Here is a 23,139-nt window from a genome sequence, read left to right as displayed (position 1 = left end):
ATGGCTCTAGGGGATTGGGAGATTCCTGACGACCGCCTCTTCTCACCCAAAATTTGTATTCTAAAGTGTGAGGGGTGTGTGGTTCAGTGCGCGCGCCTCTGTGCGCGCGCGCGCGCGTCTGTAGAATGCATGTTTTTACCACAGACCAAAAACAGTTCGTCACCCAAAGAGGATAAAAACCGCTGCTTTGGACAGGGGTGCGTGAGAGCACCTAAGCGTTTTCGGGTGGGTGTTGCCGTCCATCCATCCATCCATCCATCCATCATCCATCCATCCATCCATCCATCCATCCATCCATCCATCCATCCATCCATCCAATGGCCTCGCCAGCGAACATAGAAGCTGAACCGGGAAGGCTTGTCCCCTTCCTGGCTGCGCAAACGGACGGAGATGGGGGGCTTCTTGGGGAGAGAAAAAGCTAAGGAGGCTGAGATGGGAAGGGAAAGGAGGGATGAGGGGAACTTAGAAGGTGAAGTAGTGGTCTAGGTGGCCGATGGGACTGGCTGGTGAAGCCAAGTGTGCGGGTAGAGAGAGGGGCTCTGTGCCGGGTGCTCCGAGCCTCATTCGGGATTTGGGATGGGCAAAGTCGGAGGGCTTGGATTAGGGGCTCTTGCGGGACCCGTTGCCACCCCTAAACTGTGTGGCGGCGGAGCTGGGACGCTCGGCGAAGAGGGGGACCCACCCCTGCCCAGCCGCACGTGCCCCCATCGCACACTGTTTTCGCAGGCGGCGGCCAGGCGCGCGGGCGCCCCCAGCCCACAGCGCCCTGGGCGCACGCACCGCCGAGGAGCCACCGGGGGGGACACCGAAGAGGGGCGGGTCCGGAGAGTGGCACTGTCATCCAGACCTGCTCCCGCAGCGGCCAATCTCGCTGCTCACGTCCCCTGCCCCAGCGGTGATTCCCCGCCACGCCCTTCTCTGGCTGCACCGGGCGCACCGGGTGGGCGAGTGGGTCAAGCATTGCCCAGAGGCCGGGCTTCCTGGTTCTCCGTCTGCTTCCCCGCGGCCTGATTGCTCCCGGGGCTGCTGGGGCGACCCCGGCCCTCAGGGACCTGAGACCAGGTAACAGGACCCTCACCTGTCCCGGGTCTGGGAGTCTGTCCTCGCGCCCGAAAGGCTGGTCTCCCAGGGCTACAGTCGGTTCTCCCCTGGAAGGTTAATCGCCATCCGCGCCTCCTTGCCGCGCCGGGCGGGAGAGAGACCTCCGGCAGGCGCCCTGACCCGCCGACAACGCCCCCCGGGAACGCCAAGCGCACCCCGAAGCGCCAGGTCCCCGCGCCCCGCCCCGGAGTGCCGGAGGGAGGAAGGACCGCGAGGGGCGGGCGGAGGTGCGGTGAGCAATGCGGGGCTGGGCCCAGCTCCCCGCACGAGCTGCCGCCCCTCGCCGTCCGTGCAACCGCCTCTTCTGGGTGGGAGGGAGCACGGGAGGGCCACGGCCGATGGGGACGCAGCCCAGGGCGCTCTGCGAGACTCCGGCCTCCCGCGGCGCCCAAGCCTCGAAATGCTGCGGCTTTATGAGGTTCAGTAAGAGTGAGGCCTCCATTAACACCTCCCCGGATTATTGAGAGGCTGCGGGGGCGGGACGGAGCGCGTCTCCCGGCACCGGCCCGGGATCCTCTCTGCGCTCCCCTCCTCCTCCTCCTCCCGCGCCGGGAGCTTATACAGAAAATAAAAGACAGGTGGAGGGGTCTGCGGGTCAGAGGTGAGGGATTCGGGAGAGAGGGGGGGGGAGAGAGAGAGAGAGAGAGAGAGAGAGAGAGAGAGAGAGAGAGAGAGAGAGAGGGGTTCCCATCCAATGGTTTATTTATTTGGATTAACAGAGGACCCTCGAGGCCTGAGGACCGGCCCGCACCTCCCGCTGCCACCTCGCGGGACACCAGAGTCTTAGGGGGACGCCTGGACCTCAAGGTAAGACCCGATGGGCTCTGCCTGGCCCGAGTAGGTTTCTGTCCTGGGCGCGCGCGGACCCGGGTGGGGGGCAGGGCGGACCCGCTGCTCGCACGGCCGCTGGCACCTGAGGTCGCAGCGGGGGAGCGGTTCCGACAACCCTCCGGTGGGAGGAGGCGCGCGGGGTCCCCGCCGCCACGCCCGCTGACGCGCAGCTCTTGTCTGCAGGACGGCCACCATCGCGGCGTGAGCCGCACCTTGGGCTCGGAGGATGCTGACCGGTGCCACGCTAGAGGCAGGTGAGTTAAGTGCCCGGGGCCTTCTCGTTTTAGCTGTCCTGTTCCTCGGGCCAGTGTGCATATCACGTATGTGAGTGTGTGTGTGCACACGCGTGTGCGCGCCGTCACGGGGAGGGAGGGAGAGGGGTGTGTATTTGTCTTAGAAATTACCCTGCGCTGCGTAGGCTCTAAAATACACAGTGTCCGCAAGAGCTTCCTGAAAGCCGTGTGTCCCTGCTTCAGCCTTTCTCTGGAGGGTCTGCCTTATCGCTGGATGGAGCTGGGGGGGGAGGTCACGGTGCCCCGGAGCCCCCAGTAGTGGTGGCGCGGAGGGCTGCGCGCGGGCCCTCGGTGGCGCTGCCGGGCATCCTCTGCTGGGAAGGGGTCAGGGACAGAGCGGACAGCGTTCTCACCCGCGCAGGGCTTCGCTGCAAAGCGGCTTCACCCGCGTCGCTTTTGTTCACTCCGCCGTTTCCGCGGACGCGGTGCGGGCCAGGTCGGTTATTCCTGGGGCGGCGCGGCACGTGTCAGGGAAAGGGCCTGCAGATTGCAGACGCGCGCTGCCCTGGCCTCGGCGGCCGCCCCCTTTGGAGAAGAACCGGGTCTGTGGAAGACAGCGGTGTGAAGGGAGCAGGCGGCCGGCGGAGGCTCTGTGCGCGCGGAGAGGGTGCGTGGTCAGGCGCTCCCGCAGCGCGGTCCGGGTCCCCTCCGCTCGTCCGAGCCTCCGGCCACTCCCGTTGGATTCCGAGGCCCCTAGTGGGACTGAATCCGGCGCGCCCGTGAGGCAGCGCCAGTCTTAACCTGCCACCCTCGCTGGTGGGGAAGTTTGGCACATTGAGATCCCTCTGTCCACCGACTGGAGAAAAGCCCGGCGCCTGCTGGCCATTGGCTCCCCGCTCGCTCGGCGTAGCCGGGCGCCCAGGGCTGGGTGGCGCCGCACTCGGGGAGCGGTTCCCACCCACCCGAAGGCACTGACTCCGGGCCCTAGGGTTCTCAGGACAGTGCCCGAAGCCGAATACTGCTGGAGCAGCTGCACCTTCGAGACCGAGGGGCTCCTTCACCAGCTGACTAGGGCCAGAAGGAAAGGTGACCGCTGCCCTTTGAAGGGCAAACCCGGGGGCACAGGATCTTGGCCTCCAACAGTCAGGTCTAAAGAGACCTCGAGCCGCTTCCGATCTTCGGAGACGCGGATCTGCTGTCTGGACCCCAGCGCCTCTGCTGTCCCTGGGGAAAGCCATGCAGGCTCTCTCCTTTCCCTCCCCTTCCCTCTGGGGAGTTGGGTCCCGCCCTCGCCCTGGAGGAGAACCCAGCAGTTGAACCCTCAGTCCGCCCCTGTGCCCCGCCAGAGTCCGGCCGACCGGCGACTGGTGGAGCAGAAAGAGGAGAGGGTGGCGTGTGCCCAGCTGTGCGGGAGGGCATCTCTGCACGGGTTCCGCCCCGTTGCTCCGAACGGAGCCCCGAGTTCAGAAAGGAGACTCCAGACGGTGTTCCGGGCTTCGGGCAGGGCGGATGGCTTTTAGGGCGCTCGCCGACCATTCTGCGGGCCGCCGGGCCCAGCCCCTCCACGTGAGAGGTGAAGGAAGGCAGAGCCACAAAGAGCGCTCCTTCAAGTGCGTACTGTCCTTTGGGAGGGAGGGGGCGCGAGGAGGGGCCCTCTTAGGTAAATTTCCAGAGCTCCGAGACGCCCCAGGTCACGCACCCAATTCTCCTGGCATCCTCTTCCACCCCACTCTTCCTCTTTGAGGAACTGTAGGAGGAAGCTGGGTTGCAATTTCCGCAGACCGAACAAGGACCTCCCAAACTCGGGCAGCCCCCCCTGCCCCACCCCCAGCGTTCGGCAAACTTCCTGCGTCGTCTGAGGAGGAGTCCTGCAGTTCGCTTCTTTATGGGAGTGGCCAATCCCACCGGGTGCAGGAACTTATAACCCGACGTTTATAGGAAAAAAGAGGCAACCCAGAAGGCGCCCTGCCCTACCGGTATCTGATAGTTAATACATACGCGTGGAACAGAGGAACGAATGCATGCATGCATGCATGCATGAATGAATGAATGAATGAATGAATGAATGAATGAATGAATGAATGGAGGGCCGGCAGGACTTCTGTCCTTGGCTGCCCTGGAGACTTTTCACAAAGTGCTGACTTTTTCCTGGAGTTGTCGGTTCAACTTTCACTTCATGGAATCTCCCAAGTTTCATCTCTTGCAAGCAAAGAATGGGTTCTTCGCTGTTTTCGCCCAGAAGGACCAAAATTCCAGCAACAGCCAAAGCGAATGCCAACCCCCATTGGGAAGGGGGGAGGCAAGAGTTTTGCTCAGAAACTAGAGAAAGCGGGTCCCTGGGTTGAGGTCCCATCTTTTCTTTCTCCTCGGAGTCTTCTTAGGTGAACGGATGCTCGTCTCTGAGACTCCTGCTTTCTCCTCCTGCTCGGGGATCTGTGTCCATTTAGCTGCTGATTTGTGGGAGGCGACTTGCTTTGGTGACAGGACCTGCTGTCTCAGGGAGGCGGCTGTCCCAGCCCCTCCTTGGGGCCCTTCGTCGTGCGCTTGGGTTTGCCCAGCTCATTGATTTCCATACAAAGGGGCTGATTACATTTACTTACAGTAAACAGCCTTCCAGTTGTCTGGTAGGGCTTCCAAAGTGAGGGGGGGGGCGGTCTCCAGCTTAGTCCACTTGATTGGCTTCATTTCTGTGTGAAATTGTGTTTTACGAGCTGCATTCTGGTACCCGGAGGACTGCAATAGCGCCCCGTCTGCAAATAACATCATTTTTGACCCTGAGAAAAGAGCAAGGGGAAGCATGGAGTCTTGGGTTTCATGCAAGAGGTGACTCCAGCAGCTTCAGAAAACGATGCTTTAGGACAGGAAGTCAGGCTGCTGCACCGCGGCGTTTTCCTCCCTCCCTCCACTCTTACCTGCTTGCCTGCCTTCCTCCTCGCTCATGTCCTTCCTTTCTTCTTCACCCCATTCTCATTCTTTCTTCTCTCTTCCCTCTTCTTCCTTCTTTCCTTCTTCCTTCCCTTCCTCCTCTCCCTCTCCCTGCTTCTTTCTAGATTTGAGTGCCGTTCCTTGTAGGTTTCCGAAGAGGAAAGCGAGTCTGCCACCAGGTGACTCCCTGAGGTACCAGGATGTGTCAGGACTTGACCCCGCTGTTGCCTGGAAAGTCGTGGGGAGCGGTGGGACAGGCAGGCGAGAGGCAGAAAAGGGGCACCGAGCAGCCTGGGCTTCCTCGAGTCGGGTTAAAGCTGGGTTGGTTCCTGCCACTCCTGCTTCAGGGGGCAGGAACTTGCCCTGGGGGACTTCTAGTAGTTTGAATGAATCAACAATCTCATAGTATTGTGGACACTTTTTTATAGGGCCGAGGAGAGGCTGCGCTAACGGGAACAGAGGGACACAGAACAGGCTGGCCTCTTGTGGGGTACAGCTCTGCTGCTCTGCATGTCGGCTCTCGCCTTCCCCTCCTCCACAGCGAGGAGCCCCTTTCACATCCTCCTAAATGTCCCGTTTTTCAAGTCCCCTGTCCTGCCAGGGCAGTGGGAACAGAGTGCAGTAAGTCATGGAATGAGCTCACGGAGTCCCCGAGGCGCTGCCCACATTGACAAGTTCTGAAAGGGACACTAGACTCACCAGCACGTCCCCTTCAGACCTGAACTTGGTAAGAGAATGCAGCACCCCAAGGCCACGCTCAGTTGCAGACTCCCGCCTGCAAGTAGGCCACGCCCCTGTTCTCTACACTCACCTTCCAAAGAAAATCATTTGGCCGAATGTAAACTCCAGAAACATAGGCTCTCCTAGCCCCTTCTCACTTTGGGGGACTCATTGGCCCCTGGCAAGGTCCGCACCCCTCTGGGGAGGTGAGGCGACCTGTTTTTAAAACATGAGCTGAGGAAGAGGGGTGGGAGAGGGAAGGCTTGTCTCTCCAATATTTAGTTATTTGGGGTCCCGGTAAGCTGGGGACCAAAAAGTCCACATAAGAGAAACCCAAAATTTGAAGCTGGCTGTTCTGTTTGCCTTGAGCCAGGTCTGATCCTGAACTTGGACCAAATAGGCCGGTTGGCTGCCTCCTGCTCCAGGGCGGGGGGACAATAAGGGCTCCTTTAAAACGGGATTGCTGGGAACTCTTGGAAGGGTGTGTGTGTGTGTGTGTGTGTGTGTGTGTGTGTGTGTGTGTGTGTGTGTACGCGCGCACGCGCGCGCTGTGGGGGGGAGGTAAATGCCCCCACCCACTACCTCCCCCAGCGCCCCCCCTTTGTAATGTTTGTCCCCGCTTGCCCATCACCAGGGGGTTGAGAGGAGTATGACAGGTCTTTGTTGTCTGAATAAAAATCGGTGGCAGCTCCTGGGAGAGAACTCCTCCTACTAAATTATCAAAAATGGGCTGGCTTTAGTCTCTTAACAAATTGGACACAGCTCCGGCAGGAGCAGTCCCCAACCCAACCTACAGGCGCTGGGAACTTGCAAGCAGCCAGGGACCGCCGAAAATAGCACTTCTTTTTCTTTCTTTGTGTTCAAAACTATTTTCTTTCCGCACAGATTTTGTCCGTCCCCCCCCCGCCCCACCTCCCGCCGCAGTTGTTTCTCATTAGTAACTCGATCTCTCGGAGCCGTAAGATTCGTCTTCTTCGTCTCCCTTCCGCTCCGCCCGTGTTTGTTTGTTTTCTGCACGTCTCTTTCAGGGAGCCGCTGGGGCGGTTGATCCCCCTTCTTTTTCTCCTGCTTTTCCAAGCAGACCACCTTCCACCCTGTCTGCCTCTTTCTTCTTCCCCGTCTCCCTCTTGCCCTGTGTCCCCGAGCGTCCCCGCGCTCCTGCACCGCGCAGCCTTTGCGGTCCCTTCTGCTCCTTCCCTCGGATGAGCTGAGAGCCCAGGGCGCGTGTATATGGAAATAGTGGGGTGCCGAGCAGAAGACGACGCGTGTCCTTTCCGCCCCCCAGCCATGCTCTTCCACGGGATCTCGGGAGGCCACATCCAAGGCATTATGGAGGAGATGGAGCGCAGATCCAAGACCGAGGCCCGCCTGGCCAAAGGCGCCCAGCTCAACGGCCGCGACGCGGTAAGGAGGGCCCCAGGCGGGGCCGGCGCCCCGCGCGCTCTGGAAGCCGCGTCGTGGGGATGGCGGGTCGTGGGGACGTCCGCTCCAGACTGGCGGGTGGGTTTTCTCCGGTCACCTTGTCTGTGGGGCTCAGAACCGGGCACCTCTCTGCCTTGAAACGTCTCCCCTACTGAGACCCCGCGCTCTCCACCCTCTGCCGCAGCTGTTCCCCGGAGAGAGGAGCGAGCCGGGAGCGAGAGGATGGGGACTCCTCTTCTGCAGACCTCAGACTCGGTTTGGGGTCCCCTGGGCTCCCGGGCGCCTCCCCGGCGGGTAGCGCGGCCCGAAGCGCGAGCTGGGCGCGGGCGGTGCGCGGGCTGCGCGGCGTCCGGGCCGAGCGGGAGCGCGGCGGCTTGGTCGTGGGTCTGACGACCGGACCTTTGGAGTGGACTGGAAATGTCTGAGCCACCTCCACTTCCCCGGACGCCCGGAGCTCGGCGCCCCCAAACCCAGCGATTTTCCGGGTCTCTGGCAGCCGGGCTCGGCCCGTCTAGCGAGTCAGGACTGCGCTCAGCGCCCGGGCCGGACGCGTGTCCTGTGCAGGGAAACCGAATAAAAAGCCGGAGGAGCGGGGTCCTTGGCCGAGCGCGAGAAAGTGCTAACCCTTAAACGATGTAATCCACTACCACCCTCACTACTATTCATAATAACAAGAGGCATGTCTGCTTCATAAAAACTCAATTAATAATCTACGAGCTCCCCACTTACGAGCAGGAGGGGAAAAAACTACAAAAGCCTCCGGAAATGATTTCAGCCCGACCGAGCTGTGGGGATCCTTAGGCACCCCGCCGGGAACTGTAGCTCAGCCCAACCCGGGGGACTGCTCTGGGCCCGCCTGCCGAGCTCTGGGCCCACCACGGAGCCGAGTTCGTGGGTGTTTCTACGTTTGAAACACGAATTCAGCGCACGTCCCTGGTCTGATCCGAGTCGAGGGCGATGCTTTCCCTTTCCAGGCCCGCCAAAGTTTCCTCCAACCCATTTCTGCTGGTTTGGAGGGAAATAAAAGTCCAGCGGTTAGCTTCTTTCCACCCCCCCGTTTTGTAGTCACCCTGTTTAAAAACAAAAAGCAGCACCCCGAATTTTGCGAAGGGGCTTGCTGGGCTTGTCCAGGTGAGATTTCCCGTTCCTGGACGCCTGGGTGGGGACGCAGGAGAAAAGCTGAATTTGGGCACCAAACAAATTTCCAGGACAAAGATCTCCAAGGTATGTGGAAGCCAGGGAAAGAGGCCCTGTCCAAAGAGGACGGGACAACGGACCCTCCCTGGAAACAGGCACTAAACACCCTGGCTAGAAGGAGAACCAGAATCCTTGAAAATTAGCGAAAGCAAGACCTGACAAATATATCCCGATCAAAACAATGGAGCCCTACCTCTGAGCTCAGGCATTAAAATCTAGCCATGTCGGTCCATGTCCAGGCTGTTCACAGGAATTTAGAGAAACAGAATTGTTATCGTGTTTGCTTAAAAACAACCGTGCTCGCCCAAACGTCCTTTCCATCCCCCAATAACAATTTCCCTTGTTTGATGTTGTATGCCTTGAAAGCCACACTTTTAAGCTTGTGATTTTTCGAGTTGGGAAACATGCGCCAAACTATCGTCCCTGCGCTCCCAGCCCTTCTAAAAAGAGGTTCGAGGTGGCCGGCCTGTCCTGGTCCTTAGGGGACCCGTCCCGGGAGGACGGAACGTGGGCTGCGGCGGACGGCGTGGAAAGGGAGTGAGCGCAAAGGGAACTTTGCAAACGCTTCCCGGTGTTGACCTTGGCGCGCGGGCCCCTGACCCCCGCGGTGCTCCGCGTCCTGCGGCCCCGCGTCGTCCTCAGCGTGCGGTGTGCTTGCCTTCCCTGCAGGGCATGCCTCCGCTGAGCCCGGAGAAGCCCGCCCTGTGCGCCGGCTGCGGGGGCAAGATCTCGGACAGGTACTATCTGCTGGCGGTGGACAAACAGTGGCACCTGAGATGCCTGAAGTGCTGTGAATGTAAGCTGGCCCTCGAGTCCGAGCTCACCTGCTTCGCCAAGGACGGCAGCATTTACTGCAAGGAGGATTACTACAGGTACCCCGCCGCTGCCCCTGGCGTCCCGCTGCACCTGGCAGGGCCGTCCGCGCGAGCCTCGCTCGGCCCCGGCTTTGGCCCCTTCGGGGAGCAGTCATCGGGCCCCAGACCAGGGAAATCCGGGGCACACGCCTTCAAGCTGCTGCCCCCCAGACGGCCGGTGAGGATGCGTGGGGCGACGCCAGGGTCCGGAGCGTTTTCGGTGAACCGCGCGCGCTCGCGGCCCCTCGCGACGCTCGGAGGGAACCGGGGGAATCGGGGAAGACTGAATGAGTGTGTTCCGGTCCTCCGAGACGAAAGCGCCTTTTTTTCCGTTTACTACGAACCGGGCAAGGTCCGCGCCTTGGTAGGGAACTAGCTGGTGGCCCGGGTAGCAGCCGCGGGGTGTTAGGTTTTCGCGAGGGGTGGCGGGAGACCATGGACAAGACCATGGAAGGAAAGGATGGCCGTTGCCGAAAGCCAAGCCGTTCAGCTCCGCGCCCCCTTGGCCGCCGCTGAGAAGGGGCCTGCCTGGCTCCACGGCGCCCGGCAGGCGCGTCTATTGACCTCCCGGCGGCGCTGCGCAGGGGACCGAGCTGTGCGCGCAGCCCGCGGGCCCGGCGGCCGGAAAAGAGTCCGCCTCCCGCTGCAAAACTGGGGCTGCCCGGGCTGTGCCTGCACGCGAGCTGCACGCACACTCCCACACCCGTAAATAACCCCACCCTTCCTTCACAGAACGTTTGCAATCGGTGAGATGTTTTCACTTGCGTCGCAGCCTTGGGAGTTAGCCAGTGCAGCTTTCCTGTATTTGTTGTTGTTGCCTTTGATTTCCATTTTACAGGGAAGGACACTGAGGAGTAGTGACTCAGTTGTTCCGATTGTAATGTAAGGGTTCTTTGTCCCGCTGCCTAGAGCAGGTCAATGAACAAGTGCAATGAATGCCCCACTCGGCCCTGTCCTCTCCTCCCCGAGCCCTTCCGTCCCTCTCAGGCGTGGGCCACCGCTGACCGAGCCCCAGGCGTGGCGGGAGGGAGCCGGCCCCGCCTTGCCTCAACCAGCGCCTGACTCCACTGTTTCCTTCCAGAAGGTTCTCTGTGCAGAGATGTGCCCGCTGCCATCTTGGCATCTCCGCCTCCGAGATGGTCATGCGCGCCCGAGACTCTGTCTACCACCTGAGCTGTTTCACCTGCTCCACCTGCAACAAGACCCTGACCACGGGCGACCATTTTGGCATGAAGGACAGCCTGGTGTACTGTCGCGCCCACTTCGAGACCCTCTTGCAAGGGGAGTACCCACCGCAGCTGAGCTACACCGAGCTGGCGGCCAAGAGCGGGGGCCTGGCCCTGCCCTACTTCAACGGCACGGGCACCGTGCAGAAGGGGCGGCCCCGGAAACGGAAGAGCCCGGCGCTGGGAGTGGACCTCGTCAGCTACAACTCAGGTGGGTGCCACCACCACCTGCTTCAGCCCCGGCCTCTGCTCCCTGGAGACATTCCACTTGAGCTCCTTCCGGCCCAAGATGGGGTTCCAAGAGGGCGCTTTGCTTAGTAGGCCCATCCTGCCACGACTAGTCCCTTTCACGCAGAAAGGAGGGAAAGATGGAGGAGGAGAAGAGGGGGAGAGGGGGAGGGGAGAGAAACGGGGGTGGGGGGCGAGAGAAGGACAGAGAGAGGGAGAAAGGGAGGGTGGAAAGGAGGGAGGGAGGGAGAGAGAGAGAGAAGGACAGAGACACAGAGAGAGACACACAGAGAGAGACCGAGACCTTTATTTAGGTTGTGGCGAGAAACACATTCATTACCATAGGCCTGAGATGACTTCCCCACCCGGCAGAGCCAAGTCCGCGGTGCCCCTTAGTTAACGAGCCCATTAGTTTCTGGCTCCCAGTTGGAGCAAAACAGCCCCAGGGCAATTCCTGTGTGGAAGCCACATTATAGATCCTGGAGAAGGTTTTCCTACTGAAAAAAGAAAAAGAAATCTTCAGAGCCCAAGCCCAGTCTGTCTAGAGGGGCACAGGCTGTGGCTAATCAGGAACACAGTTGGCAAGTGTTGAAAAACCAAACCCCTGATCTTGGCGAGAGGCAGCTGGCGGGGTGGCCATCAGTGTGCCCCGCTGAGCTGGCCTGCGCCTTCCCGGGGTCAGGGCACTGGGCTTGCCAGCTCCTTTCCCGGGTGGTGGACCAGCAGGCACCCAGCCGACGGAAGACACAGAACCTCCAGGTCAGGCGCCCCGAGGAGTTTTGTGGTGTCTCGGGCTGCCTTTCGGTCCTTGGCCTACCTTCTCTTTTCCTTAAAAACAATGCAGGGACCAGGCCACAGAGCACCCATGTGCTTTGGGCACATACCTATCATGGTCAGTGTCTCTCACCCACCCATTTCCTGTTGTCGGTAGCCTGCCCACACCCTCCACCCTCCAGGTGGGGACCTGATGGTGGGGACCACAATTCTGAGCAGGAAGGACGCTCTTCTTGTGAGCCTCAGCCCTGGGAAAGCGGTTCCCAAGCCCCAGGCCAACGTTGGGGAGCCTAAGGACTGGCTTTGCTGCTCTGACTTCCCTGGCCCTGGTGGGGACCCTCAATGGCGGGCAGAAGAGTCAGACTAGGGGAGTCCAGTCTGTTGGAAGGGACCTTGGGGAGCTCCTGGTGGCAATCCCACTCCCTTACCATGAGCACCCGACATCAGCCCAAGTGTGGACATCGCAGAGCAGGGATCTTGCTAGTTCTCCAGTGCCTACGTGCCTGGTAGGGCGCCTGAGCTTTGCTGGTTCTCAACACTGCCCCGCCAGATAAGTAATTTGCCCAAGGGAGTGACATTGCCAGTGGGAACTAGGAGTCCTGCTCCGAGCCCAGTGTTTTCAGGGGAGGCCCCGCTGGGTCAGCCTTCCAGCTCTCTGCTCCGCTCCCTCCTGGGGATGTCGGCTGATGTCACTGATGGGGACGAATCTGCTCCGGGTAAGAGCCGCGCTGTGCGTCCCAAGGAGAGTGCGGAGCGCGGAGCCCAGTGCGGCTCCACTTGTCCCTCGGGGTTCACGCCAGGGTCACTGGACGAAGAGAAAAGGGCTGGTCGGCTCGCCACGGCCCCCACCTGGATGGGTTTGTGTCTGGGCGGCGGGTGCATCACCAGGTTTTTCTAACCCTTGGCCTAGGGTCGCGGCCTCGCGCTGGCCCTGCTGCGCTCAGGCCAGAGCTCTGGCTCGGGCCACTTTGCACGGCGCGGTTACTGGGTCTCCTTTGATGCCTGGTTCCCGGAGGCAGGACAGACAGGGCAATAATTGTTCTTTATTAATAGAAGATGAGATCGGAGTCTGGACCCACTCACTAAGGCTCTAGTGCCCTAATGAGAGAGAGAGAGAGGGAGAGAGAGAGAGACATTACTAGTAAGTCCCTGGGAAAAGAGGGAACCCCTGAGATCCTGGGAAGGTCCGGAAGTGTGGAGGACATTTTTAGCCAAAAGATGACAAGCCTGGTTTCCCTTGTTTATTTAATCAAATCAGCTAAATTGGATTCCCCTTTGGATCTTACATTAGAAAGACCTAGAAACTTTGAGGACAGTAGAATTCTGTTTCTCCTACTGCCCCAGGAGAACTAGTGAGTACAAATTTATTTCTTAAAAGGAATGAAACTTTCCCTCCATGTAGGTCTTTAGTTTGCAAATTAGAGTTGCTGCGAGGTTCCTGAGAAAGTTGAGGCTGGAGAAGGATGCGGGACGTGCTGAGACCCCTCCCCCAAGGAGTTTGTGTGTCACTGGACCAGACGCCTCTTAATTAACACCCACCCCATCCTTTCTGGACTTTCCCCAGATTCGCCAGTAAATACTATATAAGTCTTTAAATTCAGGTGAACTGTAATCTGGAGAAATGGCGTTAAAGATGCCTGACCGGAAATCAACCCACCATTTAAAAAAGTGTTTATGAATCTAATGCCAGCTTGTTTCAAAACCAGCAACACAAACACTTCAGCGAATTAAAAACATTAAAAAAGTAGAAAATAAAATGGACTCAGTTTTAGCTCAGTTGTTTATTTTTTGAAAACTTTCTTTGGACCTTATATTGCCATCTATCTCTGCCTCAATGTAAACTAGTTTCAGAAAGAGTAATGTTGATACTAAACAAATAATTTATACATTGACATAATTTCAAAAACATGTACACGAAATATGTTTATAATTCGAAGACTTCCAGAGAAGATGTGAAACTTGGCAAAAATCAGTTAGAGCTTGCCATAAGGCACATGCCTTTGAATGAAAATATTCTGAATTTAGTTATTCCTTTGTGCACTATCAGGGAGATATTTTAGGAGACATGGCAAGTTGATTGGGAATGCTGGATTGAAATAAAACCTTCTAGGGGTGAGAAGAAGATTTAGTTTAGGATAGGCAGCTCTTGTTTGTTTGGGCAATTTAGCATCAATCGAGAGACAAAATTTTTGCATGTTCTCAAAATCTCCCTTAGGTTGGTTCTTGGCTTCCAAACTTCGGAAGCTCCTGGTAGCTGTTAAATTAGCCTGGCACTGACCCCTAGTGGTCTCCCAGGGATCAGTTAGTCTCAGAAGGTTACACACCTTCAGAAGAGAAAGTCACTTTATGTATAGGTGACCATTTCATAAGTGACTGGAAAATAACATTTAGATCTTCTCATTAACTTTATAATGCCAGATGTGTACTTATAGGTGTATGTTTAAGGCAGTTTTAAGAGTTATCATTTCATCTCATAAATCAGGGCAAAAAAACCCCTATAGCTTTAGAAGTACACCCAGGGGAAACACAATCACTTGTAAGTTTACATAATGCAATTGTAGTTACACAGAAGTAATTTAGGATAATGCACTGAGTTTCTCTGTAGAAGAAATAGATTGCTCTATTAAGTTGAATAATGTGAGAGGAAAATCATATACAGTCATATCTGTTCAATAAAGAGCTAACAAATTCCTTATACACCAAATTGTGTTCTATGTGAAAACAAGTCCCATCGTTGTGTATCATGCACTAAAATTCTCTGCTGAGTTTTTAATCAGCAACCATGAACATAGAATACATTCTCAGAGAAACGATTTTATCAAAACCTTCCCAGAGTTATTTTTCACAAACTTCATTTTAAAGGCTAATGAATATGTGGTTCTGTTAGAAATCATTCTCATTTCTTAAGAAATAGTGCTTCAGGGAGGGAGGATGGCTAAACACCAAGTTAAGTCTTCCATCCCAAGTGTAATAATATTCAATTTAATGTGCTGTTCAGGAAAAGTTACATGTTACATATGATAGGAATGAAATCTTATTTGGAGAAGCCTGCAGTGGCTAGATGTGCCTTGCTGACCATTTTGTTGTGGGTACATTTATAATCTGACTGTGAAACATAGCTCAGTTTACTGGAGATAAGTATAGTTTTATAGTAGGTGGTAAGATGCGATTTCATTCATCTGAGGATAGGGAGGTGCAATTCTGTAGGATATTTGAACTTGATGTATCCCCACTGGGCTGGAATAGGATCAAATGTAAAGTATATTCTCTCTCGTATCTCTGGGCATATATTACCCTGGCTGGGTAACATAACATTTGGGTGTATGTGTCAAACTGAAAGTCCATGTCAAGTTGATTTGATTTTGCCCTAATAGTCACTCACGATTTTATCGATGACCAAAGATGCAAAATCTTGATTGAGTGCCCATGGGACTCCCGTCCCGATGCTTGACCTGGGAGACTCGCAGGTGACTAGATTGTCCTCTTTCCCTCAGTGAATGGACCTGCTCTGTTGTCATATGTGCCCCCCCCACCTCTGTATCTTAATGGAATTATGAACAAAGGAGACCATCAGTTCTCCTTGTTACATGAGGGAGAATTTCTTGTAAAATGGATTTTGTGATGTGGCTGACCTCTTGATTAATGATTATAAAGCTACTGTGTTTCTGTATATATGCTGATTTACTGAAAATATTTTTTTAAAAAGGTGTTCTACCCAGAGCATAGCAGGCAAATAATATTTTACCAAGCAGAATGGAAGAGCTAATATTATGAGATACCTCACTTTCCTTTCTTCAAGAGTCAGGTTTCTTCCCTCTCCCTCGTACCTCCCCACCCCCACCGACGTTAAATATTATGTTAAAATGCACCCGAATGTGGGATGACCAGATCTGAATATACATCAGATAAATACTGATCTAAGATTTACAGAAAAAAAAATTGCCATGCCCTTTAAGTTGTGAAGTTGACCGAATCAGTAAATATTTAGCCAAATGTTTTCATTCTGTAATCATATTTACTATGCAGAGCCAGTATGGAAATGACCTTTTAAATGCACAGCTTTACATCCTGGGGATAATGACCTTCAAGCTGGTTTCAAAGGCTGGGCTGTGTTGCTCTCAGTGCTGAGGAGGGCTTTGCAAGGGGAGAGAAGGTGACACCTCCTTATAGCAGGCCAGCCAGGGGCGCAGTTCAAACCCCAGGCATGCACCTCCCAGCAAAAAGGGCCAGGATCTGAGTCTAAAAATAAGCGTCCTCAGTGTCTCTGAACTGTGAGCTGTGGGGAGCACTTCAGGCATGAACCGCGCGTGAAGGGAGTCTGAGCTCGTTCCGGTCCAGAAATACTTATTAAAATCACTCCAAGGAAAACTCTTCTCTTCCTGGTATAGCCCTATAGAATTAGCCCAGTTATAGCTAAAGCCCTCAGAAAGAATATTCGTATGATTACAGAAGAATCTACAGATTTTTATTGGGTAACTTTTTCCCCTTCCCCCGCCACTTTCTAATGTTTTTCCTGATCGAGAAGGCTTGAGGAATGTCAGAAAAGGCTATGCACTGGAATTGACGTAGATTTTTCTATACTTGGTGGGCTCTCAGAAACCCTCAGATTTGAGAGAACGGAAATGACTGGCTGGCATAGCCCTCATGACAGAAAGCAGTGCTTTTGGACAGTATGTCTGAATTCACAAATACACACAAAACGCGGAGTCTCTAAAACCTGCCTATGTGTGCAGGGGTGGAATGCTCATGCACATAAATTACATCTGAAAAGGAGTATTTCCTTTCACCTGTGGAGATTTCTCTCCCACACTTACTGGCTTATTCATCTCAGGTTTTTCTAGCAACCATTAAGCATCTAATGTTTTTCTCTGATGCACACTTTGGTTGTGTCCCCCTCCACAGGTTACTTTGGCTGACTTTGGCAACTGAGATCTTTCTCTTACCTGGGTACCTCTCCTAACTGCAGTGACAGCCTTTCCCCCCGTTGCTTTCTCATCAGAGCATCACCCGACAGCCTGCCATCATTTCAGCCAACGCAGAGTGCCCACTGAGCCCTTGTTTGTTCCCTGTTATCGCGACAGGTTGTAATGAGAACGAGGCCGACCACCTGGACCGGGACCAGCAGCCTTACCCGCCCTCCCAGAAGACCAAGCGTATGCGCACCTCCTTCAAACACCACCAGCTGCGGACCATGAAATCCTACTTTGCCATCAACCACAACCCGGATGCCAAGGATCTCAAGCAGCTTGCTCAGAAAACAGGCCTGACCAAAAGAGTTTTGCAGGTAAGAAGGCACCGTCATCGGCTGTGCGCACATCTCCCTTCCCAGTAAAAACAGTTCTCTTCCCTGTTTAGAGCGATGCAGGCATGTCCTCTACTGCTTATCATTAGTTTACCTGAGCTATCCTGCTAGAGGGTGTATGGAGGTTTTGCAGGGGCTTCCAGGAGGGTGTCCCAAGAGAGCCCCAGGTCTTTAAAGACACAGCCACGTTCCCCCTACGGATGGAGAGATGGGTCCATCAAAGCCAACACAGTTTGCCTCACTGCTCTGCAAAGGCCAGTGATGTCATTTGCACCAGCTGTGGCTTTAATGATTTCTGTCAGGGTAGGCATAGACTCGTGGGGGAACTTCCAGGGCTGTCTTATTAGCAACCTCTTGGCAGCTTCGCTCGCGTTTATGACCTTGGAAATTCAGGTCAGCCCCGATTTTTTAACCACTCCAGAACAGCCACAAGTATGAGTAGTGTCTCAGCAACCAGTTGGAGCAGATATAGTTCCCCATTCTAAGGAACCATATTTAAAAACTAAATACTGGGAGTTAGATCTGCCGTCCAGTTGTTTTCCTAAGCTCGGCATGGTAAGAACGTAGAACTAATGGAATTGTGGCGCGTGGCTGTGGGTCACCTGTGACCCGCTTCCATGTCTCCATGACAAATAGCGGGCATTTTAAATTCCGCCAACCAGTTTTGGGCTGCTTGGCATCTGGTGACCCTGGAGGTCTTATGCCAAATAGACCTGCCCTGTGTCAGACTCAAGAATAGCCTGAAATCTGTTTTCAATGATGTTCATTTCATATGAGTGAGGCCCACTCTGAGAAGCTTTCAATGACCCTCCCTCTCCTCATTCTCAAAGGAGTAGGTTGGATGGGTCTGGGGGTACTGTATGCCCTCTGTCTCTGTGCCTTCGTTTTCATGGTATCTCCACTTACCTATCAGTTGTCCCAAGTGGCACTTGTTAATGCTGGGGGGGAGGGGAATATGTGCAGTTGAGACAATATCTATATTGACTGACTTCGTTCTTTAAAAAAAAAAAAGCCAAAAAAAAGCAAGCCCTTCTCTCCCAAGAAAAAGACACAATTATATTTAAAAAGAGAAACACATATCCAACACAAAAAAAAGAAAGAAAAAAAAAAAGGAAAGAAAGAGGAAAAAAAAAAAGGACTCTAAAAATAAACATCGGTAAAGAAATCCATTGGGATTGGTTTGCAGGTTTGGTTCCAAAACGCCCGAGCCAAATTCAGAAGGAACCTTTTGCGGCAGGAGAATGGGGGTGTTGATAAAGCTGATGGCCCGTCGCTTCCGGCCCCGCCCTCAGCAGACAGCGGAGCTCTCAGCCCACCCGGCACAGCGACCACTTTAACAGAGCTGCCCAATCCCTCTATCACTGTAGTGACCTCCATCACCTCTAACACGGACAGCCACGAATCCGGGAGCCCCTCACAAACTACCTTAACGAACCTTTTCTAACATTGGTTGTTTTTTTCTTTTTTTAAATTCTTTCTCTTCTTTTGATTCTTATTCTAATTATTATTATTTTATTATTTACAAGACTTTTTTCCCCCCCCTCCTAACCCACCAGATATTTGGGAAATAAAAACAACAGCTTGGTGTGTAGCAGCTGCAGCCACTGGCACATGAGTTTACAATATTGTCTCCTTTACAAAGTGTTTTTCCTTTTTTTTTTTTTTTTTGTCTACAAAGTGTATTTGGAGGTTTTAAAAAATTAATTAGATCTTTCAGTCGGTAAGGGGAGTTTTTGAATCATTCTAAGTGCCTCTTAAAATTGTATGTTACTTATTTCCAGAATCTCACTCAAAGGAAAAAAAAAAAGGTTGATGTTTTTGATGGGTAAATAATCATATCCCGAGTTAAATGATTATGGTAATAAAGTATCAGATAATTAAACCATTATTTTTTAAATATTGCAATTGTATGGGTACTTACGGAATTCTGAAAACTTCACACTTTTTAATTTTAAAACTGAAAAACTGTTTTGATTACTCCTTCCTCTTACAAATGAGGAATATGGTTAAATAAAAGCACTAATTGTAGCAATTCAAAGTATGAAAGATTAATTAGGTAGGAAATCTATTATAGGAATGTGATTTTTCCTTCTCTTAAGGATGTATATCCCAACAAAATTTTTGTTAGTTATTTGCTTGTCAACATTTCGAAAATACTTGAACTCCCTATGTACCCTTGAAATTCCAAATAGAATTTGAAATTCTATGCTTTGAACCATCTAAAGCTAAAAATGATAGTTGTAAAACCATTCTTTCTAAATTAATTTTTTCCCCCAGGGAAAATGGAAATAAGTAAAATATAATTTTTTAAGAAGTCAAAAAAAATCAGTATAATTTAATGAAAAGCTCTATTAATTGGCGTAGCTGTACCATGATATTGTATCTGGCATTCTATATGAATAATGTTAAAAAAACAACAACTTAGTAGTCTCATACCAACAATGAGAATTCTTTGGTTTTGTTTTGCTTTTATTTTACTTTGGCACAGGTTGATATATTTGTCAGAAAAAAACTTTTCTGACACCAGAGATTTGAAGTTATTAGTCTTTTATTGTAGATAAACTCAGAAGCCTCGTGGATGCTGATCTGAATCTATTTCCTAGTTTACAGTAGCATTTTTTTTCTTTTAATTTAAGCTAAAATCTTAATTGGTCTGGGCAGTGGTGAATGTTCATCTATATGCTTCTGTTGTAGTTTAAATACCAATTAGATTGTGGATTTCCTAAAAAAATAAAATAAAATAAAATAAAAAAGAAGTCAAGATATATGTCTTGCTTTAGTGGATTGTTAAGAATAATTTTGCACATATTCCCCACTTTTTGGACCCCTTAAATTTCCTCTGGAGGTCAAAGTGGCTATTTAATAGATTTTAAAGGTGTCCTTCTGGCTGTAGAAATGTGTGGTCACATATGACACTTCACTGCCCACGTTAAAGTGCATTATTGTAACTTTTGCTCAGGGTCTTTAGAAAACTAGCACAGAAAGTAGCTTATTTTTTAAAAACAAAGATGATGGAAGATAAGTTAACACTGTAACAGAAGAAAGGTGTGATTGCCATTATATATTTAGCAAGTGTGGTTATCATCTTATATGGAGCTTAAATCTTGACTTTTCATATTTCTATTACATTTTGGGCATTTACCACTAACCAGACCAAACAACCTTGGTAAGGCTGAGATCTTATTAATACACTTTTACAGGTAAAATATTGATACTTATAAATTTTGTTCTTTGACAGAACAATATATGGTACTATAGGTCTACTTTATTAAGTAGACTGATTATAACTCAGTTTTCCTATGTGCCTTATGATAGAACTTGGAAGTAAGTTTGTGAAAATCAGGATATATGTGTTGTTTGTTAAATTAACTGTTTGAAGCCCTTTTGACACCTCACTAGTTTTGTACTGTTTTACCTCTTATTTCTGAAACTCTTTTTATGGTGTATCCTGTTAGAGGGGACAAACATGTCATAGAAAGCAGTTGTGCACCCTTTCCAATATAGTTGATAAATCCAATAATCTTATATATTGAGCTTCGTGTTTATAGTACAGTAAGTGGTCTAGCAAAATTGTCCATGTTTCTTTGTTTATTGATAAATGCATTGTATAGAAACTATTTCCCCTAAATATTTATGGACCAAACAATTGTGATATATCCTATTAAATTTGTGTGAATAAACCATTTTGAATCTAAGGAGTTTTATTTCCCATCAGTTTTATTTAAGGTTTAACTGGACTAGTGTGTTTCCAATATCTATATGTAAAATCTATTAAAATAGTAATACAACAAGATTTTAAATATTCAAACATACCAATAGTTTTGAGATTTCCAAACTTCTGATTCATTTTAAATGTACACACCAGTGCACATGCAATGTAATTCAGCTTAGAATTGCCTTTGAATATATTTTCTTATAATAAAAGTAATGCCCCAGTGATTTGACTCAGCCCAATTTTTAGAATTAAAAAAAAAAAAGATAACTAGCAGATAAAGTAATTGCATGAAAAGAAACCTTAAATATGCTTAAGATTTAGGTCTATTAAGCACCAATGGATATTTGTAAATCTAAATAGAAATTGCAGACCCCTAAAAGCCAAGTTGCTCTGTAGTTAATAAATTGTCACTATGATTTTTTTCAGGGAGAACAAATCTTGGGGCATTACAGCCAAACATCCCGACGTTTGAAAATTCCCTAAAGTATTAAAAGAAGGGGAAAAGTTTGATCGGAAATCCACTGCAGTGAAGACAAAGACAATATTAGGTTATGATAATCATACATTTTAAAATCTATTGAGCCAAAAAAAAAAAAAGCAAGCGAGAGAGAGAGACTTAAATGTCATTTACTGGATGTTAACAAAAATTCTGTTCTTTATGGGTGTCTAACACAAATGGGGACGTAAAGTGATGTGGTTTAAAACAAAATGAGATAAACCGTGTATAAACCAGAGCAACCTGGCAGTAATACGCCCACCCCATATTTGAAGCAAATTATTATTGAAATAAAAAAATTCCACACATTTGTCAAGCACAGTAGTTAGAAAGCCCAAAACCTTCATTTCACCTGCTTGCTAATGTGTATTAGTCTTATCTGTTAACGGCATTTTCCAATTGTAAATTCAGAGAAAGTGATCACTCACTTAAGAGTATAGGGATCAAACCCCCGTAATTTTAGTATTATTGTTTATTACTTCCTTTTTAAACAGAAATCTCTGCATGCACTTTTACATTTGTCACCTTTAGTGGACATCTCTGTATGATGACTTCTCTTTGCTGTTTCTTGTATGATAAATAGCTTTCATTAATAAACATTTTATTTGATGCAAACATAGTTAACTTTATGTTAAACACACACTGTTGAAATTAATGTTGAACACTGTCGTAAGAGGCAGCGTCACACCTTTCCGACTTGTTATACTTAGGAGAAAAGTCAAACAATAGCTTGAGGTTAAATTCTGGTAGTCTAGGATAAAAATACTTGGTTTTTAACTTTTCATGACTTCTTATTGTGTCAATTGACATGTGTATTAATAAAAACAAAGACAAAAAAAAACAAAGAAAACCCAAATTACAACAAAACTAAACCTCAGTATAAACTATCATGTAAAATTTCAGCAACTTTTTTAGATTATTAGGGTACAATTTATAGATCCTCTGTTAGTTTACATGTTTGCTATGCAAGGAGCAAATTTATTGAAGTATACAAGTATATTCTGAACTATGAGAAGATCCAGTCTTGGTATAGTTCTAATGACATATGATATTAAAAACAAAGGAGCAAGTGGAAAGAAAAATGTATGTAGGAATGAGGTTTTTTAATTGTTAAAGGGAATATTTGAAGAAAGAATTTTTTAATGGTTCCTATTTAGCTGTATATCCAAAGCATATGTTAAGCAAATTAACATATAACTTTCCAGAAAATTTTTCATTATGATGAAATTTTTATTATATACAAATAAACCCTATGTAAATGATGTAACTTTTATGAATGACAGACATTAAATATTTCGCTTACATGTATTCTCAGAATTTTGAATGTTTTCTTAAATGCTTTCACTTCCTGAATACTAAAAAGTGAGAAAAAAAAGTTAAAAAGAGAGAGCAACTCACTAATGAAAACAAACAATGCACCATGACAAGGAGACTATTTTGAGTGATCATGAAACGTGTTGGTTTTGTCAGTAAATCGAATGTTTATGCCTCATTGAAACCGCATCCAACTTAAGTAGATTTTCCAATACATTTCCAGCCACTTGATTCAAATCCTTATCCCCCAGCTTTGCCTCCTTTCCCATGCTGTTACCTGTGCCAGTTTTGTTTAGAAATATTTTGGAACCTCGCCTGGTTTGGCAGACCTTTAAATATTTGTCTGGTATGTGAAATGCGGGAAGAGACCAAAGTGGGAATGAACATAACTGAAATTAGACATTGAAAAAAAATGCTATGAATTTGAAAGAGGCACATTGTTAAAAAGCAAAAGGAGCGCTCGTTATGTGAGTGAAAGAGAAAAGAGGATGTGATGCAGGGTTGGAAGGTGTCAGGCTCCCCCATGATGCACTCTTATCCGGCATGGAAGAGAAGGGTGTGGACGTCTTAGTAGGAAGCAGGGCACTAAATTTTCATAGCTTCTACATCCCGGAGGCCCGTGTTAGTCTAGCTCCTGGCCAATTGATCTTGGGGAAAAAAAGCTTTCCTTCAATTTAGTATCTGTGAGCTTTGGTAGTGTAGCCACCTTAATGCTGACTTACAGAGCGGGTAGGCTTTTTTATACCTCAAATAAGGATCAAACCCCCTAATAAAGTACCCACAGTAAACACTTTGGAGACC

At 50.2% G+C, this 23,139-nt stretch overlaps 1 protein-coding gene across 6 annotated transcripts; it reads left to right on the top strand.

Annotated features, from left to right (window-relative positions):
• Nucleotides 1-1,212: 1,212 nt before the first annotated feature.
• LHX9 (LIM homeobox 9) lies at nucleotides 1,213-22,332 on the top strand. 6 transcript variants are annotated; one of them, XM_081039053.1, is made up of 8 exons: nucleotides 1,213-1,333; nucleotides 1,821-1,908; nucleotides 2,116-2,186; nucleotides 7,096-7,214; nucleotides 9,099-9,301; nucleotides 10,365-10,720; nucleotides 16,593-16,795; nucleotides 18,000-20,739. In XM_081039053.1, exons 3-8 carry the CDS (start codon nucleotides 2,159-2,161, stop codon nucleotides 18,255-18,257), a joined length of 1,167 nt encoding a protein of 388 aa, XP_080895179.1. In that variant the 5' UTR covers nucleotides 1,213-1,333; nucleotides 1,821-1,908; nucleotides 2,116-2,158; the 3' UTR covers nucleotides 18,258-20,739. The 6 variants fall into 6 exon arrangements, with proteins under 6 accessions (XP_080895179.1, XP_080895181.1, XP_080895178.1 ...); XM_081039055.1 differs by lacking the exon at nucleotides 18,000-20,739 and adding an exon at nucleotides 20,955-22,332 and having other exon boundaries at nucleotides 1,296-1,702; XM_081039052.1 differs by having other exon boundaries at nucleotides 1,320-1,702.
• The last annotated feature ends 807 nt before the right edge of the window (nucleotides 22,333-23,139 follow it).

Source organism: Rhinolophus hipposideros, assembly GCF_964194185.1.
Source record: "Rhinolophus hipposideros genome assembly, chromosome: 26".
Taxonomy (NCBI): Eukaryota; Metazoa; Chordata; class Mammalia; order Chiroptera; family Rhinolophidae; genus Rhinolophus; species Rhinolophus hipposideros.
Note: the sequence above shows the minus strand (reverse complement) of the source record. Positions and strands in the feature narration are given on the sequence as shown.